Source organism: Notothenia rossii, assembly GCF_949606895.1.
Source record: "Notothenia rossii genome assembly, chromosome: 3".
NCBI lineage: Eukaryota > Metazoa > Chordata > Actinopteri > Perciformes > Nototheniidae > Notothenia > Notothenia rossii.
In genome coordinates this window covers 45106246-45127146 of record NC_136901.1, presented here as the reverse complement: position 1 = coordinate 45127146, position 20901 = coordinate 45106246, and the positions used below count along the sequence as shown (strand labels likewise).

The window sequence follows — 20901 nt, the reverse complement described above, 5'->3', positions numbered from 1 at the left end:
ATCGGACCGGACCGGATCCCTCCTGCTCCTCCTCACCTCGCCGCAGATCGGACCGGACCGGATCCTTCCTGCTCCTCCTCACCTCGCCGCAGATCGGACCGGACCGGATACCTCCTGCTCCTCCTCACCTCGCCGCAGATCGGACCCCTGCAGTTAGTGATGGCGAGATGAAGCCTTATGAAGCTTTGAAGCTTTCCAGCCAATTGGTTCGCAAAAGGGTTCATCTCATGAGGCTTCATCTCATGAGGCTTCATGATGCGCTTCATCTGAACACAAACCCCCTGTTGGTCAAAGTGTGTAAAACAGGCAGATTGGACATCTCCACAGTGTGCTCTCTCTCATATCGAGTTCCCAATGAGTAAAGTCTTAGAATAACTCTAAACAACGAACATTAAATCATACGTTCACTTTAATAATGTTGTTTTTATTCCAGTTGATTGTGAAAAGCCTAAGGAGGTTGGTAAACATTGCAAAGAGGGATTTGTATTCCTTACTAATTATTATTATTATTACTAATTCATAAACTTAACCATGTTGTAGCCTGAGAAAGGCTAAACCATATCAAAGAATACATTTATTAACTACATTATCTCATTTAGCTGTAGCTTTTATAAACAACAAAAAATACGTATTGACAAGTCGTTGAACCAGGGACCCTACGGTCGTGAGTCAACTGCTTTCCAGCTGAGCCACAGCGCACACACTGAATCTTCCTGAAAACACTATAAGATATTATTCCTATATTTATTCATTCATGTTTTTATTCCTACATTTATTTATGCTTGTATCTATTTATACTTATGACATGTTCCGACCTCTATATAAGTGAGGTTCTGAGCTCTTTTAATTCCATCGTGTCACCAGCGGACCCGGGTACAGGAGGGGTAATATCGTTCTTATTATACATCCATGGGTATTATGAGCGTTGTGGTTCAACCCATATCTATAGTTCAACCGATCTGAATCGCTTCCTGAATCAGTCACGTGGTATCGACAGGCAGCGAGGCTTCGTTTGTCATCGATGACGTCACTGGCCCAAAACGATACAAGCCTCGATACAAAAAGCTTCGGGGATTACTCGACACACGTTCCGAAGCCTCGGCGCAATACGTAACATCACTACCTGCAGTTCCTCTTCCTGTCGGCTGGACCAGACCCTGCTCTAACCATCGGATTCAACGCTCAAACGAACTCCAGATAAAGGGAAGTGGCTATTTCTCCTGCTTTTGGGCGTCTAGTTTTACGTCACGAAAGTTACATTGTTGTCCCCCGAGTCTCCTTTTCGTTGTTTACCGAGGGCTCGGAGACAGAGTGCGGCGGGCCGGCAACGTGGAAATCCTGGTACTGGATTTCCTGGAAGGGACTTGAACCTTGCACTTCTGCCTGGCAAAAAACCGGAGTGGAGTTCGGTTCCAAGCGGACAGGACTTTCAGGATTTTATAAACCCCTGCTTGAACTGTATTTCCTAAGAAACTGGTTTATATTCATTGAACATTATTTTGTCAATAAATATAATATATGTTTATGTACATGTTATATTGTTATGGTCTGAGGACAAGGATTTAATATGATCATTTAATAAATCAACAGTAGGTAGCGATATATGCTCCAAGTGGAAGCGATTCGCCATTAAAGAAAAGCAGAAGAAGAAGCAGAGCTATGCGGAAGTGGGTTTGATAAACGACACACGTGACCTCCCTTCTCTCCCGCCCTGCTCTTCCTCCCTCTAGCTGCAGTTAACAAGGAAACTTGCAGACTCACTCGCTCCGCCATGGCGACTCTAACATCTGCCCAACATGTCTTCATGTTCCTGTGGATTATTGGCTCTGTGGCTGCACGAGGTGAGGGGTGTGTGTGCGCGGATTCAGTTGTGTCATGTACTCAGATCTTGTAAAGTCTGATTTAACACTTGATTATATTTCACATCATTCATCCACATCTGTCAAGTAACTAAAGGTATTAAATACATTTAGTGGAGTAGAAGTACACCATGTACCTCTGAACTGTAGTGGAGTAGAAATATGAAGTATCACAAGATGAAAATACTCAAGTAAAGTACAAGTACCTCTAAATTCTACAGAGTTTGAGTAAATGTACTTAGTTACTTTACACCTCTGTGCATTGAATGTTATGAGGTAAATACATAGTTTAAATCAAAATGCTTGTACTAATATATTACTACTACTGTTTTGTATAATGTTGGGTCTATATATAATAAGTATTTCATTTTAGAGCTTATTCAAATGTACATAGTTTCATTATTATTGCATTTTAATTATTTAGTTAGATACAGTATTTATGATATGAAAGGAAACAGATTCTCGTTAGGCACTATTTTTTTCGGTGGAAGCTAGATCCCTCCGCCTGAACAGAAGCAGACTCTTTGCAGCTGGAATTGTTTCATAACCACTTTCTGTTTTATTGTTCCTTAAACTTTATGAAGTTTATTATTTATCGTTCAAACCGATGAGTTCTTGTAAAGAGTTGTCTGTTTTGTTGAAACCTGAGAACCTGAAGATTAGATGTTATCTTTTATTTTCTGTGAGAGGAAACTGCGCCCCTCCCAAACCCTGCTGATGTCATTTGAGACGGAGAGTTGTGATTGGCTGAAACTGAACAAATACAAACTGACTCCCTGCTCGCTCCAGCCAATGGAGGCCAAGAGCCTTTCTTATTTCTAAATAGAGCCGTCCTCCAGCAGAGCTCAGATCCTCTGCTGTGACACTGACGTGCAGCCGCCCGGAGGAGTAGCATGAAGCTGCAGCGTCGGAGACGGCAGATACAGACCGGTAGATACAGACCGGCAGATACAGACCGGCAGATACAGACCGGCAGATACAGACCGGCAGATACAGACGCGTAGATACAGACGCGTAGATACAGACCAGTAGATACAGACGCGTAGATACAGACTGGTAGATACAGACTGGTAGATACAGACCGGTAGATACAGACGCGTAGATACAGACGCGTAGATACAGACTGGTAGATACAGACGCGTAGATACAGACTGGTAGATACAGACTGGTAGATACAGACCGGTAGATACAGACGCGTAGATACAGATGCGTAGATACAGACGCGTAGATACAGACGCGTAGATACAGACTGGTAGATACAGACCGGTAGATACAGACTGGTAGATACAGACTGGTAGATACAGACTGGTAGATACAGACTGGTAGATACAGACTGGTAGATACAGACCGGCAGATACAGACCGGCAGATACAGACCGGCAAATACAGACCGGCAGATACAGACGCGTAGATACAGACGCGTAGATACAGACCGGTAGATACAGACCGGTAGATACAGACCGGTAGATACAGACGCGTAGATACAGACTGGTAGATACTAGGCATGGGCGGTATCATTTTTTTCATACCGTCATACCTTGCTGACATCATACCGTGGTATACGGTATATGACGGTATCAGTCCCAATTTAAGGGGTAATTTCTCTCCCCAAATTCTTTTTTTACTCACTATATCAACAGCCAGCCCCACCAAAAATATTTTCCACCAGCCGCCACTGACGGTGTGACTTGGGTTGATTTGAGTGAGGTGGCGTTCGGCGGCAAATAGATGTTTCGAACGGTATATTATATGTTCGGTGTAAAATGCAGCCCGAGCCGGTAGACGCTCGCAAAGTGCCGCGACGTGCGCGCAAGTGCAAAACAAGGGCTGCATACATGACACATTGTGCAAATGGCACATTTTGAGATCGGATACAGGACGCGTTTGTAGATGTCCGACGTTGTTTCCATAGTGAGCTAAGTTAACAATATATCATCATACATAAACATTTTCCGGGAGTAAATACTTGACTTATGTAAACTGTGTTCGTTATTCTCCCGTCCAGGAGAGAAGCTTTAAAAAGGAGACTAAATGGAGTCTCTGTGAAAGTTCAATTGGGTACTTTAATTTAAAAAGGCGCGGGTTGGTCACAAGCATGATATTGTTCAGTCAGATAAACAGCTGTGATCCGCTCCTCGTTAGGGAAGCCAAGAGTTGGATCTCTCCTCCGGTGCTGTTATATATCCTCTGCTGGCTCCTCCCCGCCTGCCGGCTCGCCTCGTCTCCAATGTCCGTTGTTGCATTTAAACAGAGGATTGGCTCCTTTCACATCCAATATATGCTCAACACGCCCTTTCTCCTCATATTCTCTTTCATCACTTTTCATTTAACACATTCTAAACACTGTAATCAATACTCTAAAAAATACTTCTCGGCTCGTTTGGTTTCCGGTCATTCCGGATGTTGTCACATGCTACTCTCGTCTGTAAACAATAATGTATTCAAATAAACTGTACCTTCATTTAATATTCAGCATGGTAGTATCTCGACATCTATAGTTGTAGTGTTAAATCAGTAGGCTTCGGTTTGCACCACTCCATATCATTTCGCTACTAAATTCACCTCTTTAGGAAATCGTATATTAGCCACATGCTACATGCGTAGATGAAGGATTTTCAGAATAAAAGCTTAACTGCTTGTGCACAAGAATTTCTGATTTTTCAGTATAAAAGAGCATTAAAACTGACGGCATGTTTAAACTACATTTCCCCATTAAAACATTGATTTTAATTTCTAACACTTATTGAATAAAGTTTGCTATATTCACTAACTAGTTTGGCAATATTATTCCGTGCATGTGTTAAAAACCTTATTTCCATTTGATTCATTGGATTACTCGCGTGAATGTTTAGCACGTAAATGCTTTGGTTTTTAAAACCGTCCGACCTCGACTACAAAACCATCAACCAGTTGCATAGGATTAAAAAATGTCAACAATCACTCACCCCGTCTTAAGCATTCCCAAAGAAGTGCCTCCGTCTCTCGTTGTGCTGGATGAAGTCACTGGCGACGAGTAAACCCAAAATAGTCCCAAACAGGCGCAGAGGCATTTTTCTTTTTTACTAGTTGTCCGAGTTCGGGCCGGCAAATGCTGCCGCCATCTTGCTCAGCTCAGCTCTGTGCTGAGCTCTGAGAGCGGGAAAGACGGACTGCCCTCCCCTGCCCTCTGCTGGCGCGTGCTGTGCATTACAACCAATGTCGTCCCTGTCAAAACTCTGTGTCAGTGTAATAGAATGAAACGCATCTATGATTTGGCGCACAGTCTGTGACGTCACGGTATTGAAAATCATACCGACGGTATTTCAAAATACCCTGGTATACCGTAATACCGTCATACCGCCCAAGCCTAGTAGATACAGACCGGTAGATACAGACCGGTAGATACAGACGCGTAGATACAGACGCGTAGATACAGACTGGTAGATACAGACCGGTAGATACAGACGCGTAGATACAGACGCGTAGATACAGACGCGTAGATACAGACGCGTAGATACAGACACGTAGATACAGACTGGTAGATACAGACTGGTAGATACAGACGCGTAGATACAGACTGGTAGATACAGACTGGTAGATACAGACTGGTAGATACAGACTGGTAGATACAGACGCGTAGATACAGACTGGTAGATACAGACGCGTAGATACAGACCGGTAGATACAGACCGGCAGATACAGACCGGTAGATACAGACCGGTAGATACAGACCGGTAGATACAGACCGGTAGATACAGACCGGTAGATACAGACCGGCAAATACAGACCGGCAGATACAGACGCGTAGATACAGACCGGTAGATACAGACCGGTAGATACAGACCGGCAGATACAGACCGGCAGATACAGACGCGTAGATACAGACCGGTAGATACAGACGCGTAGATACAGACCGGTAGATACAGACCGGTAGATACAGACGCGTAGATACAGACCGGTAGATACAGACGCGTAGATACAGACCGGTAGATACAGACCGGTAGATACAGACCGGTAGATACAGACGCGTAGATACAGACGCGTAGATACAGACGCGTAGATACAGACGCGTAGATACAGACCGGTAGATACAGACCGGTAGATACAGACGCGTAGATACAGACGCGTAGATACAGACTGGTAGATACTGACCGGTAGATACAGACGCGTAGATACAGACCGGTAGATACAGACGCGTAGATACAGACCGGTAGATACAGACGCGTAGATACAGACTGGTAGATACAGACTGGTAGATACAGACTGGTAGATACAGACCGGTAGATACAGACGGGTAGATACAGACGGGTAGATACAGACCGGTAGATACAGACCGGTAGATACAGACGGCAGATACAGACCGGTAGATACAGACCGGTAGATACAGACGCGTAGATACAGACTGGTAGATACAGACTGGTAGATACAGACCGGTAGATACAGACGGCAGATACAGACGGCAGATACAGACCGGTAGATACAGACCAGCAGATACAGACCGGCAGATACAGACCGGCAGATACAGACCGGCAAATACAGACCGGCAGATACAGACGCGTAGATACAGACCGGTAGATACAGACGCGTAGATACAGACCGGTAGATACAGACCGGTAGATACAGACCGGTAGATACAGACACGTAGATACAGACTGGTAGATACAGACGCGTAGATACAGACGCGTAGATACAGACCGGTAGATACAGACGCGTAGATACAGACTGGTAGATACAGACTGGGAGATACAGACGGCAGATACAGACGGCAGATACAGACCGGTAGATACAGACCGGTAGATACAGACCGGCAGATACAGACCGGCAGATACAGACCGGCAGATACAGACCGGCAGATACAGACGCGTAGATACAGACCGGTAGATACAGACGCGTAGATACAGACCGGTAGATACAGACGCGTAGATACAGACTGGTAGATACAAACTGGTAGATACAGACGCGTAGATACAGACTGGTAGATACAGACCGGCAGATACAGACGCGTAGATACAGACCGGTAGATACAGACGCGTAGATACAGACTGGTAGATACAGACGCGTAGATACAGACCGGTAGATCCAGACCGGCAGATACAGACCGGCAGATACAGACCGGCAGATACAGACCGGTAGATACAGACCGGTAGATACAGACCGGCAGATACAGACGCGTAGATACAGACGCGTAGATACAGACCGGTAGATACAGACCGGTAGATACAGACTGGCAGATACAGACCGGTAGATACAGACGCGTAGATACAGACCGGTAGATACAGACCGGTAGATACTGACCGGCAGACCGGTAGATACAGACCGGTAGATACAGACGCGTAGATACAGACCGGTAGATACAGACCGGTAGATACTGACCGGCAGACCGGTAGATACAGACCGGTAGATACAGACGCGTAGATACAGACCGGTAGATACAGACGCGTAGATACAGACTGGTAGATACAGACTGGTAGATACAGACCGGTAGATACAGACGCGTAGATACAGACTGGTAGATACAGACTGGTAGATACAGACTGGTAGATACAGACTGGTAGATACAGACGCGTAGATACAGACTGGTAAATACAGACCGGCAGATACAGACCGGTAGATACAGACCGGTAGATACAGACCGGCAGATACAGACTGGTAGATACAGACGCGTAGATACAGACCGGCAGATACAGACCGGTAGATACAGACGCGTAGATACAGACCGGTAGATACAGACCGGTAGATACTGACCGGCAGACCGGTAGATACAGACCGGTAGATACAGACGCGTAGATACAGACCGGTAGATACAGACCGGTAGATACAGACCGGTAGATACAGACGCGTAGATACAGCTCCCTAGTTTTTCGTGACACTCCCACATGAACGACAACGCAGAGAGTGTGAGTAATGTGAAGTGCTTTTAAAGTTTTATTTGTTTAACTGAATTGCCTCTCGGTCAAACTGCTTGTTTATCTTTTGCAGCCTGGTGCATAAACACACTAATAGCTGTTTTTCAGTAATCTAGCACCTCTTCAAAGACACATTTGATTTAATACAATAAAACATTTTTTATAATGAAATGAAACAAAATAATGATGATACTGTAGAATGATCCTGTAGAAACGTAAGCAGTATCAAATTGATAAAGCAAATATTATTGAATTACAAATTATATATGAACAAATGATCTCCCTAATTACACATCGGAAAACGCGTGGGAAGAAGTTTACACGTATTTAACCCCACCCCTTCTCCCAGAAAATAAAATAACAGTTTTGTTTTCTTTTAACAAAATATACATCTAAATGTAAAGGTGATATCATTATTACTACAATATATATATATATATTTGTTGTATGTGAAATTTGATAAGACAAATATAAAAGACTATCTTTTTACATACAAAATACATGAGACTCAATACTCGCTTGTTATACTTTTGCGGGCATCTAATTCGCTAGGGGGCGATGTTGCAAAACAACTAGAAGTCTAGATCTACTAGTCTGTATCTGCCGGGCTCAGTCAGTAGGGGCTGGGAGCCGTAGGGTCGCCGGTTCAAGTCCCTGAACAGACCTTAGTATGCAGTGTGGACTGCTACTTGGAGAGGTCCCAGTCCGCCCCCTGCCCTGCCGCGGTGCCTTGAGCAAGGCACTGGACACCCCCACCCCCCATGTGCATGGCTGTTTTCCCTTTGTCAGACGAATAAAGGAATTAAACTTCAAATGAACTTAGTGAGAGTCCTGCATTCAACATCCTAAGTTAAAGAACAAAGTATGTGAAGTATATCAGACTTTAAAGTTTCAGAGCTGTGCCGTTTCAAACAGGAAGTAGAAATGTGCAGGTTGATCACCGTTAAAGAAATGCTGCTGACTTTTGACTTCCTGTTTTTCTGTAGTTTTGAAGGCAAAGTCTGGAGAAGACGTCACTCTTCAGTGTAACAGTCCCACAGATGCTGCTGTCTCAAAGTTGGTGTGGAGCAGACTTGGGCTGAAGGATAAGCACGTCTTCTTCTTCAGCGATAACAGGTTGGATGAAAGCAGCCAGGATCCACGTTATCGTTGTCGTGTTGAGCTGAAAGATCCACAGATGAAGAACGGAGACGCTTCGGTTGTCCTGAAGAAAGTCACCGTCAACGACACGGGAGGGTACCAGTGTCTGGTTATAACTCCCAACATACATGGTAAAATGTTGGACTCCGTCCTTCTGGTCGTCTCTGGAGGTTAGTTTGTGTTTTTCCATTGGCATGTTTAAAGATGATGTTGATGCTCTGTGATCGGTAGATAATGTCTGACATGAGACTGGAGAGGAAACAGATTCTGTTCTTCATCACCTTCATGATCAGCTGTTCTCCAACATGAGGGGAGGTCCAGTCGTTTCCTCACTGCTCTCTCTTTCTGTCCTCAGGTCCCACGAAGGAACAATTGGAGGAACAAGTGCAAAGAAGAAACGTTTGGTTGGGAGTTGGTTTGGGACTGGTTTGTCTTGTTGTTGTTGGTACTGCTTGTTTTGCTCTTGGACGTTATGTTTTTCCAAAGCTTAAAAGTGGTCCTTTGTAGAGGTCAGAGTTCAGATGAGTGTGTTGCTGAAGAAGTGTGTGAAGCACTCATCAACCTCTTTACACCCGACTGTCCTCCATCAGCTGCTTCTGAACTAATAACAACTCCAAAGAGACCATTTCTGAGTATTCAGGGTTTATATATTGGACTCAGGACAAAGCACTGAAAATACGTGTTACCGTAGAAATGTACTTAAAACATTTTGTTTAATTAAAAGCACTGTTACTATGAATACATTGTATTAAAGTTGAAGTACTATCACTTATTTGAAACACACCAATATACTTGAATCCATGTGATTTAGGTAAATGTACTCCCCCCCCCCCCCCCCCATTGATTCTCAGTCGGCTGTGGAGAGCTCTGCGCTTCGTAAGTCATTTCACGTGTGCTTTGTTTTATTGCAGAAACGTGGTCTGCTTCAGGTTTTTGCAGCTAATTATTTCAGTATATATTAGGGCTGTCAAACGAATACAAATTTTAATCAGATTAATCACCATTCGAACTATGTCCAAAATATGCCATTTCTTTATGTATATTGTTGTGGGAATGGAAAGATAAATGAAAGAAGGCGGATATATCCATTTAACATACAGTATGTTTATTATAACATTGTTCTGTGTGTCAGAATGAAAGACAGCCCACACACCTATCAATCATCAAACCGTGGGGTCTTATTTCATTACGTGTTGATTTCTATCAACACGTAATGTTGTATCGATGTATGTAGAGATGTACTACAGCAAAAGTATTCTCCGTCGGGACTTCCTGCAACAACACCACACCGTTATCTTGATTCTGATTGGCCAGAAGACATTATCAAAGATGTTCTATTGAGAAGACGATCACTACGTGACAAAAGTTTTCAAAACAGTTTCTAGCCTTCGGTATTTCCAGACAAGTGGCTACTGAAATCAATCTGACTAACTGCTGTCTGTGTGATTTACTCCGCGCGAGTTGGTGGACTTTATTTTGCTTACTTTAACATCATTTTTCATGGTGGGGCTAAGGTGGGGCTAAGCCATTTCTTGGTATGGCTGTAGCCTACCCCAGCCATACCCTGGCGTTGCCACTGGTGGGATGTATGGGGTGGGCCATTCTGCGAATGCGTTAAATGCGTTAAATATTTTAACTAGGACTGTCAGTCGATTAAAATAGTTAATCGAGATTAATCACAAATTAATCGCACATTTTTTATATGTTCTAAATGTACCTTAGAGGAATATTTTCCAAGTTTGTAATACTCTTATCAACATATGAGTAGATAAACATGCTTTATGCTAATATTTATTATAATTTGAACATTACAATTCAACCTGGAACCTCTCTCATACAATAATACAATACACATTGTGTGTGTGTGTGTGTGTGTGTGTGTGTGTGTGTGTGTGTGTGTGTGTGTGTGTGTGTGTGTGTGTGTGTGTGTGTGTGTGTGTGTGTGTGTGTGTGTGTGTGTGTGTGTGTGTGTGTGTGATCGTTGGAGCCAACTCAAGGCATATGCTCGAACGGGATCTGCCTGGACGCTGTGATCATGTTGCGTGCACTATCCGTGCTGATTGTGCTGACTTTTCGTACAATGTCCCGCTGTCTGGCTGCCTGCATAAAGTCAAGTGCTCGGCGCAGTTGTCGGCGAAATGTCGCTCCTCTGTTTTCATTTAAACAGCTCCTTACATCCGTTAGCGCAGCTAGCTAGCACCAGATGCTAACAACAACAACAATATACGTAAGGTCTCTCTCTCGCGCCACACATATACACACCCTCCCGGTCCTCCCGATGGCCAGTCGGTGCCTGCCGGTGAGCGTGGAAGTGTGGTCTGCCACAAGTGGGCGTCAGGAGCGGGGCTGTCAGCATCAGCTTGTAGATGGTATTTTAAACTCGATGGTCTCTGAAACTACGGGGCGGCCGAGGACAAAAAATACACATGCGTTAATCGCGTTAAAATAATGAGTGGCGCTCATTTTTAACAGCCCTAATTTTAACGCAATTAATTCAAAAAATTAATTAGCGCCGTTAACGCGATAATTTTGACAGCATTAGTATATACTTGCAGTAATACTTCCTTTCTGAATCTGTGGATGATCGTCCTGAATAAGACTTTAAAAGGTTTATTTGTTTTCTAAGTAGATTTACATGAAATGTGAAACAGCTCTGATCGTTAAACTTAAATTAAGAACTTCTTTCAGATTGCTAAAGAAGAGATCTAAACTAAAAGTAGCCGATTCAATGATGACTGATTTAATTTGAATGCATCCCGATAACGAATCAATAACAAATTGCACTTCCCTTTGAGAACACACCGAACACGAATGTGCCTGAATCTGTCAATGTCAAACTTGCTTTGCCCTGTGTTCTGTATTCTTTGTTTTAGATTAGATTTTTAGTTTTATATGGAGATTTTTAGTTTTATATGGAGATTTTTAGTTTTATATGTTATGTCTGCATGACATCAAGTCAAATTCCTCGTATGTGTGAACCTACCTGGCAATAAACCCGTTTCTGATTTTGTAACATCTGGACACTGAAGTTCTTATTTTACAATTAGTTATTGTGTTTCTTGTATATTGTGTTCTTTGTGCTGAGCATTAGCTGCTAATGCTAACAGACCAAAGCCTCAGAGATACGAAATATAATAAAGCTTGTGATAATTGTATTGAAGCCAAAGTGCTGTTACGTTAAAAAAAGCATTTTAATCAAAGTTCTGTTCCTTTAAAACATTTATAAAAGTGCAGAGGGAAAGAATGACAGATTGTTAAAGAAAACATTCACTTCATCAGACCTGGAAACATGGAGGAGGGTCATGTGACCATCAGACTCAGTCCTGATGGAGACGCCATCTTTGTAGAAATCAGCAGAGGGGGGTTCGGCCATCCGTCAAAGGGGGGGTCGGCCATCCGTCAGAGGGGGTTCGGCCATCCGTCAGAGGGGGGTCGGCCATCCGTCAGAGGGGGGGTCGGCCATCCGTCAGAGGGGGGTCGGCCATCCGTCAGAGGGTCGGCCATCCGTCAGAGGGGCGTCGGCCATCTGTCAGAGGGGGGGTCGGCCATCCGTCAGAGGGGGGTCGGCCATCCGTCAGAGGGTCAGCCATCCGTCAGAGGGGGGGTCGGCCATCCGTCAGAGGGGGGTCGGCCATCCGTCAGAGGGGGGGTCGGCCATCCGTCAGAGGGGGGGTTGGCTATCAACAACGATCTCCGGTGCGCTCTCTCTCTCTCTCTCTCTCTCTCTCTCTCTCTCTCTCTCTCTCTCTCTCTCTCTCTCTCTCTCTCGCTCACGCACACAAAATGGCTCGTTCCACACACACAGAGCCGAGCTTTAATGAAAAACAGAGACCCAGACGTAATAGTACTGTATCATATTATTTTCCCCTACTTCCTGCGGCTATTGTCACACGATGATAACTTTAGTACATTTTCCCTGATGTTGAGAATAATGATGAAAACCTGAGATTTCCTCTGATATCGCAAATCAGTCAAAAAAAACCGCAATTAGCTTTCATGGTCATCTTTAGATTTGTTCTACGTCTCTAGCAGATATCGTTATCTGTTGGTGTAATAATCTAATCTAATGATCATAATGAAAGATAATCTAATGATCATAAAGAAAGATAATCTAATGATCATAAAGATAATCTAATGATCATAATGATAATCTAATGATCATAATGATAATCTAATGATCATAAAGATAATCTAATGATCATAATGATAATCTAATGATCATAATGATAATCTAATGATCATAAAGATAATCTAATGATCATAATGATAATCTAATGATCATAAAGATAATCTAATGATCATAATGATAATCTAATGATCATAATGATAATCTAATGATCATAAAGATAATCTAATGATCATAAAGATAATCTAATGATCATAATGATAATCTAATGATCATAAAGATAATCTAATGATCATAATGATAATCTAATGATCATAATGATAATCTAATGATCATAAAGATAATCTAATGATCATAATGATAATCTAATGATCATAAAGATAATCTAATGATCATAATGATAATCTAATGATCATAAAGATAATCTAATGATCATAATGATAATCTAATGATCATAAAGATAATCTAATGATCATAATGATAATCTAATGATCATAATGATAATCTAATGATCATAAAGATAATCTAATGATCATAATGATAATCTAATGATCATAAAGATAATCTAATGATCATAATGATAATCTAATGATCATAATGATAATCTAATGATCATAAAGATAATCTAATGATCATAATGATAATCTAATGATCATAATGATAATCTAATGATCATAAAGATAATCTAATGATCATAATGATAATCTAATGATCATAATGATAATCTAATGATCATAAAGATAATCTAATGATCATAATGATAATTTAATGATCATAAAGATAATCTAATGATCATAATGATAATCTAATGATCATAAAGATAATCTAATGATCATAAAGATAATTTAATGATCATAAAGATAATCTAATGATCATAATGATAATCTAATGATCATAATGATAATCTAATGATCATAAAGATAATCTAATGATCATAAAGATAATCTAATGATCATAATGATAATCTAATGATCATAAAGATAATCTAATGATCATAATGATAATCTAATGATCATAAAGATAATCTAATGATCATAATGATAATCTAATGATCATAAAGATAATCTAATGATCATAATGATAATCTAATGATCATAAAGATAATCTAATGATTATAAAGATAATCTAATGATCATAATGATAATCTAATGATCATAAAGATAATCTAATGATCATAATGATAATCTAATGATCATAATGATCATAAAGATAATCTAATTATCATAATGATAATCTAATGATCATAAAGATAATCTAATGATCATAATCATAATCTAATGATCATAATGATAATCTAATGATCATAAAGATAATCTAATGATCATAAAGATAATCTAATGATCATAATGATAATCTAATGATCATAAAGATAATCTAATGATCATAAAGATAATCTAATGATCATAATGATAATCTAATGATCATAATGATAATCTAATGATCATAAAGATAATCTAATGATCATAATGATAATCTAATGATCATAAAGATAATCTAATGATCATAATGATAATCTAATGATCATAAAGATAATCTAATGATCATAAAGAAAGATAATCTAATGATCATAATGATAATCTAATGATCATAAAGATAATCTAATGATCATAATGATAATCTAATGATCATAATGATAATCTAATGATCATAAAGATAATCTAATGATCATAATGATAATCTAATGATCATAAAGATAATCTAATGATCATAAAGAAAGATAATCTAATGATCATAATGATAATCTAATGATCATAAAGATAATCTAATGATCATAAAGATAATCTAATGATCATAATGATAATCTAATGATCATAAAGATAATCTAATGATCATAATGATAATCTAATGATCATAAAGATAATCTAATGATCATAAAGATAATCTAATGATCATAAAGATAATCTAATGATCATAATGATAATCTAATGATCATAAAGATAATCTAATGATCATAAAGATAATCTAATGATCATAATGATAATCTAATGATCATAAAGATAATCTAATGATCATAATGATAATCTAATGATCATAGAGATAATCTAATGATCATAAAGATAATCTAATGATCATAAAGATAATCTAATGATCATAATGATAATCTAATGATCATAAAGTGTTACGATATCTGAGAGGACCCAAACGCAGGACACGGCAGAGTGTTCAAAAAGGGTTTATTAGTGAACAAAAGGTGCGGGAAGGATAATCCGGCAGGAGTGGCGAGGAAGTGGAGGCTGGTGACGACAACACGGCGGTCAGAGAATGATCCTGGAGCACAGGAAGAAAACACGTTAGCGTCAGAACATCCAGAAATTAGGTAGCTGATAATGCTGAGTAGCCTGGAGGTTTACCACTGTGGTTTAACAACGATCTGGCGCCGACAGGTTGTGGAGCCTCTGCTGATATGCCGTTGTAGATGGCTATGAGAATCAGGTGTGAGGGTGAACAGCTGATTGCAGCAGGTGAGCCGGGAGCCAGAGTGACAGCCACCACGCCCACACAACAGGCAAAGGGAAAACATCCCCAAGGAGGCGGCTGGAAATGGACAGCCACCACAGTACCCCCCCCTTAAGGGACGCCTCCAGGCGGCCTACCTGGTCTACCAGGTCTACCAGGGTTATCCCGGTGGAAGTCCCGTACCAGGGACGCGTCGTCGATGTTTCGCCGGGGAACCCAAGACCTCTCCTCCAGGCCATAGCCCTCCCAATCCACGAGATATTGGAATCCCCTTCCACGGCGACGAACGTCCAACAATCGCCTGACGGTGTAGGTTGGGTGACCATCGATGATGCGGGGGGGTGGGGGAAGAGTCACTGGAGGAGACAAGGAGCTGCTGGCAACAGGTTTTAGCAGAGAAACATGAAAAGTAGGGTGAACCTTCATGTGTGGGGGAAGCTTGAGCTTGACTGCAGATGGGTTAACAACAGAGTCGATGATGAAGGGGCCGACATAACGTGGCGTGAGTTTTTTAGACTCTGTCTTGAGTGGGAGGTCTTTGGAGGAAAGCCAAACACTCTGACCTGGTAAGTAGTTGGGGGCCGGGGTCCTGTGACGGTCTGCGATGAGGCGGTTGCAGGCAGCGGAACGGAGCAGGGCGGCTCGGGTGTCCTTCCACACCTTACGACAGCGTCGAAGGTGGGTCTGAATGGAAGGAACAGCAACTTCCTCTTCCTGTGCTGGAAACAGGGGTGGTTGAAAACCCATGGCACAATGAAAAGGTGAAATACCTGTGGCTGCATTTGACAGGGAGTTGTGGGCATATTCGATCCATGGCAGATGTGGGCACCATGAAGAGGGGTTCCTGAAAGCCACACAGCGGAGAGCCGCTCCCAGGTCCTGGTTGGCCCGTTCCGTTTGCCCGTTTGTTTGAGGATGATAACCCGACGACAGGCTCACCGATGCTCCCAGAGCCCGACAGAAGACTTTCCAAACGTGGGAAATGAACTGGGGACCCCGGTCAGAAACGATGTCGGTGGGGATTCCATGTAGTCGAACAACGTGGTTGACCAGAAGATCTGCAGTCTCTCGGGCTGTGGGAAGCTTGGGGAGAGCAACAAAGTGTACCATCTTGGAAAATCTGTCCACAATAGTTAGGATGATGGTATTACCTTGTGAGAGTGGAAGTCCAGTAACAAAATCCAAGGCCACATGCGACCAAGGGCGACTAGGTACTGGCAGCGGGCGAAGCAGACCAGAGGGAGGTTGGTGGGAGGACTTGGCGCGGGCACATACTGTACAGGCAGCAACAAAGACCCTGGTGTCTTGAGCCATGGAAGGCCACCAGAACCGCTGTCTGAGGATAAACAGTGTGCGATGGACACCAGGATGACACGAGAGACGGGAGGCGTGTGCCCACTGCAGGACCTTGGAGCGGACAGAGATAGGCACAAAGAGATTATTAGCTGGGCAGTTACCTGGGTTAGGCTGCGCCCGCTGAGCCTCCTTAACAAGTGACTCAATCTCCCAAGTAACAGCCGCTACCACGCAGGAGGCAGGCAGGATGGTGTCTGGACCGGCAGCTGGTTCTTCGGAAGCAAACTGGCGAGAGAGAGCGTCCGGCTTGAGGTTCCGTGACCCTGGGCGGTAGGTAAGGGTGAATGAGAAGCGACCGAAATACAGAGCCCATCGAGCCTGACGGGAGTTAAGGCGCTTGGCAGTTTGGATGTAAGCCAAGTTTTTGTGGTCTGTCCATACAATAAAAGGGAGCTCAGCTCCCTCCAGCCAGTGTCTCCACTCCTCTAGGGCAAGTTTGATAGCCAGCAGCTCTCTGTTACCCACGTCATAGTTTTTCTCAGCTGGAGTGAGGCGGCGGGAGAAAAATGCACAAGGGTGTAATTTTTGGTCTCTTTCCGAGCGCTGGGAAAGAACTGCGCCTACCCCGGTGTTGGAGGCATCAACCTCCACAACGAACTGGCGAGAGGAATCAGGGTGGATGAGCACAGGGGCAGTGGTGAAGAGTCTCTTTAGCTCCGAGAAGGCTGCATCGCACTCTGGGGTCCAGGAAAAGCCAGTTGTAGGGGAAGTGAGTCTGGTTAAAGGGCCCGCCACTCTGCTGTAGTCTCTGATGAAGCGCCGATAGAAATTGGCGAAACCAAGAAACTGTTGAAGCTGTTTCACTGAGGTTGGTTTTGGCCACCCTGCCACTGCTTGGATCTTCTCAGGGTCGGCCCTAATCTTTCCTCCCTCAACGATGTAGCCCAGGAATGAGACTGTGTTGACATGGAATGCGCATTTCTCCGCCTTCACAAAGAGTCTGTTTTCCAGGAGTCTCTGCAGCACCTGCCTGACATGGATAATGTGTTCCTCCTGGTTACGAGAGAATATAAGGATGTCATCCAAGTAGACGAAAACTGATCGGTTGAGGAGGTCACGGAGCACATCGTTAACCATCGACTGGAAAACTGCTGGGGCATTCATCAGTCCAAAAGTCATTACCAGATACTCGAAGTGACCGAGTGGTGTGTTAAAGGCCGTCTTCCACTCGTCCCCTTCTCGGATTCTGACGAGGTGGTAGGCATTGCGGAGATCCAGTTTGGAAAAAATTGTGGCTTCCTGGAGGGGTTCAAAGGCAGAGTTGATGAGGGGTAATGGATATCTGTTTTTTACAGTGATGGTATTAAGACCCCTGTAATCAATGCAGGGCCGCAGTGAGCGGTCCTTCTTGGACCCAAAGAAAAAAACAGCTCCGACCGGGGAGGAGGATGGGCGGATGACACCGGCAGCCAGGGAGTCATGGATGTAACTCTCCATGGATTTCCTCTCAGGGCGAGACAGGTTGAACAGACGGGAGGAAGGCAGAGGGGCCCCGGGAAGAAGGTCAATGGGACAGTCGTAGGGTCGATGAGGGGGAAGAGAAAGAGCTCGCTGTTTACTGAACACTTCTCCCAGGTCATGATATTCAGTGGGGACAGATGACATGTCAGGCGGCTCGATCTTGGGTGGTGGAGTGGCAGTCTCTGCAGGCGGTAGGGCAGACTGCAGGCATGAGGATAGACAAAAACAACTCCAACTAAGGATTTTGCCAGTTACCCAATTAATCTGGGGGTTGTGTGTTCTTAACCAGGGATGGCCCAACACTATGGGGGCATGAGGTGAGGAAATTAGGTGAAACTGAATAACCTCACGATGGTTTCCAGACAGAATGAGGTTTACTGGCAAGGTGCGGTGAGTGACTTGGGCCAGGAATTTACCATTAAGAGCATTAGCATTAAGAGGTGAATCTAACACTTCGGAGGGAATTCCTGCCTGAACTGCAATATTAATGTCCAAAAAATTCTCGTCCGCCCCCGAGTCCACTAAAGCGAGCAGAGGTAGGAACTGTTGGTTGCAGCAAAGCACGGCTTCTAGCTGCGTTCTGGGTCGGGGGTTGAGAGAGGAGGAAGGGCTCGCCAGAATCCCCACACCTACTGACGAGCCTGACCTTTTGGCAGATTAGGACAGGAGGAAACGAGATGGCTAGTTTGGCTGCAATAAACACATTCCCCAGCCTGGATCCTTCTAGCACGCTCAGATGGTGAGAGGCGGGCCCTTCCCACTTGCATGGGCTCGTCTTCTGGGGGTGAGGCCGTGTAAGGAATCGGGAAGGATCTGGAGATTGGGGCAGTGGCAGTCCCAATTTGGGGATCAGGTGAGGAGAAGCTGGGATTGGGGTGACGGCTATTCCTATCCCTACGTCTCTCTCTGAGGCGATTATCAATCTTGATAGCTGTGGCAATTAAATTATCCAAGCTAACTGGATCATCCCTAGCAGCTAGCTCGTCTTTAATTGCTTCGTTCAGCCCCTGAAGCAAAATATCCTGCAATGACTCGTTATTCCAGCCTGAGTCTGCAGCAACTGTTCTAAACTCAACTGAAAATTCGGCTACACTACGGGAGCCCTGCCGGAGAGAAAGAAGGCGCCTGGAAGCGTCCCTCCCTCGTACCGGGTGATCAAAAACTTTTTTCATTTCGGAAATGAAAGTATCAAATGATAAGCAAATGTGTGGCTGGCTCTCCCTAACAGCTGTAGCCCAATCTAAAGCACTCCCCTTCAACAGACTCATTACGTATGCTACCCTAGCCCCATCTGTATGATAAGTACTGGGCTGCTGCTCAAAAACTAATGTACACTGGAACAAAAAGGCTCTACAAATCCCCAAATTTCCAGCGTATCGCTCCGGTGTGGGAATGACGGCCTCTCGTAGCTGATAGAGAGGTGCGGCAGGAGCGGGAGGAGGGGCTGCCGGCTGTGCAGCGGGCTGCGGAGGACAATACTGTGTGGTGAGCAGTTCTACTTGCGTGTCGATCCTTTGCACGTTAGCGGAGAGGTTCCGGAGAGTCTCCACTACCTCACGGAGAACCACAGCGTGATGCCCCACGAGAGCGCCTTGACTGGCCAGGGCTTGGCTGAGTTCGTCCGCAGTCTTGGACTGGTGGCCTGTGTCCGCTGGGTCCATGCTGCCAGATCGTTCTGTTACGATATCTGAGAGGACCCAAACGCAGGACACGGCAGAGTGTTCAAAAAGGGTTTATTAGTGAACAAAAGGTGCGGGAAGGATAATCCGGCAGGAGTGGCGAGGAAGTGGAGGCTGGTGACGACAACACGGCGGTCAGAGAATGATCCTGGAGCACAGGAAGAAAACACGTTAGCGTCAGAACATCCAGAAATAAGGTAGCTGATAATGCTGAGTAGCCTGGAGGTTTACCACTGTGGTTTAACAACGATCTGGCGCCGACAGGTTGTGGAGCCTCTGCTGATATGCCGTTGTAGATGGCTGATGAGAATCAGGTGTGAGGGTGAACAGCTGATTGCAGCAAGTGAGCCGGGAGCCAGAGTGACAGCCACCACGCCCACACAACAGGCAAAGGGAAAACATCCCCAAGGAGGCGGCTGGAAATGGACAGCCACCACAATAAAGATAATCTAATGATCATAATGATAATCTAATGATCATAAAGATAATCTAATGATCATAATGATAATCTAATGATCATAATGATAATCTAATGATCATAAAGATAATCTAATGATCATAATGATAATCTAATGATCATAATGATAATCTAATGATCATAAAGATAATCTAATGATCATAATGATAATCTAATGATCATAAAGATAATCTAATGATCATAATGATAATCTAATGATCATAAAGATAATCTAATGATCATAAAGATAATCTAATGATCATAATGATAATCTAATGATCATAAAGATAATCTAATGATCATAATGATAATCTAATGATCATAAAGATAATCTAATGATCATAATGATAATCTAATGATCATAATGATAATCTAATGATCATAAAGATAATCTAATGATCATAAAGATAATCTAATGATCATAAAGATAATCTAATGATCATAATGATAATCTAATGATCATAAAGATAATCTAATGATCA

General features: G+C 43.3%; 2 protein-coding genes across 2 annotated transcripts in view; both read left to right on the top strand.

Annotated features, from left to right (window-relative positions):
• LOC307031587 (uncharacterized protein) overlaps nucleotides 1-20901 on the top strand; it is a 98875-nt gene that overhangs the window by 61591 nt on the left and 16383 nt on the right. The window lies entirely within an intron of this gene.
• Nucleotides 1568-11896, top strand: LOC307031602 (coxsackievirus and adenovirus receptor homolog). The gene is made up of 3 exons (XM_079668842.1): nucleotides 1568-1841; nucleotides 8730-9053; nucleotides 9239-11896. The coding sequence occupies exons 1-3, from the start codon at nucleotides 1772-1774 to the stop codon at nucleotides 9388-9390; spliced, it is 546 nt and encodes a 181-aa protein (XP_079524968.1). The 5' UTR covers nucleotides 1568-1771; the 3' UTR covers nucleotides 9391-11896.

Coding starts and splice junctions, on each gene's coding strand:
- LOC307031602 (XM_079668842.1), top strand. CDS start 1,772: ATGGCGACTCTAACATCTGCCCAACATGTCTTCATGTTCCTGTGGATT. Junction 1,842..8,729: donor TGGCTCTGTGGCTGCACGAG/GTGAGGGGTGTG, acceptor GTTTTTCTGTAG/TTTTGAAGGCAAAGTCTGGA. Junction 9,054..9,238: donor CCTTCTGGTCGTCTCTGGAG/GTTAGTTTGTGT, acceptor TTCTGTCCTCAG/GTCCCACGAAGGAACAATTG.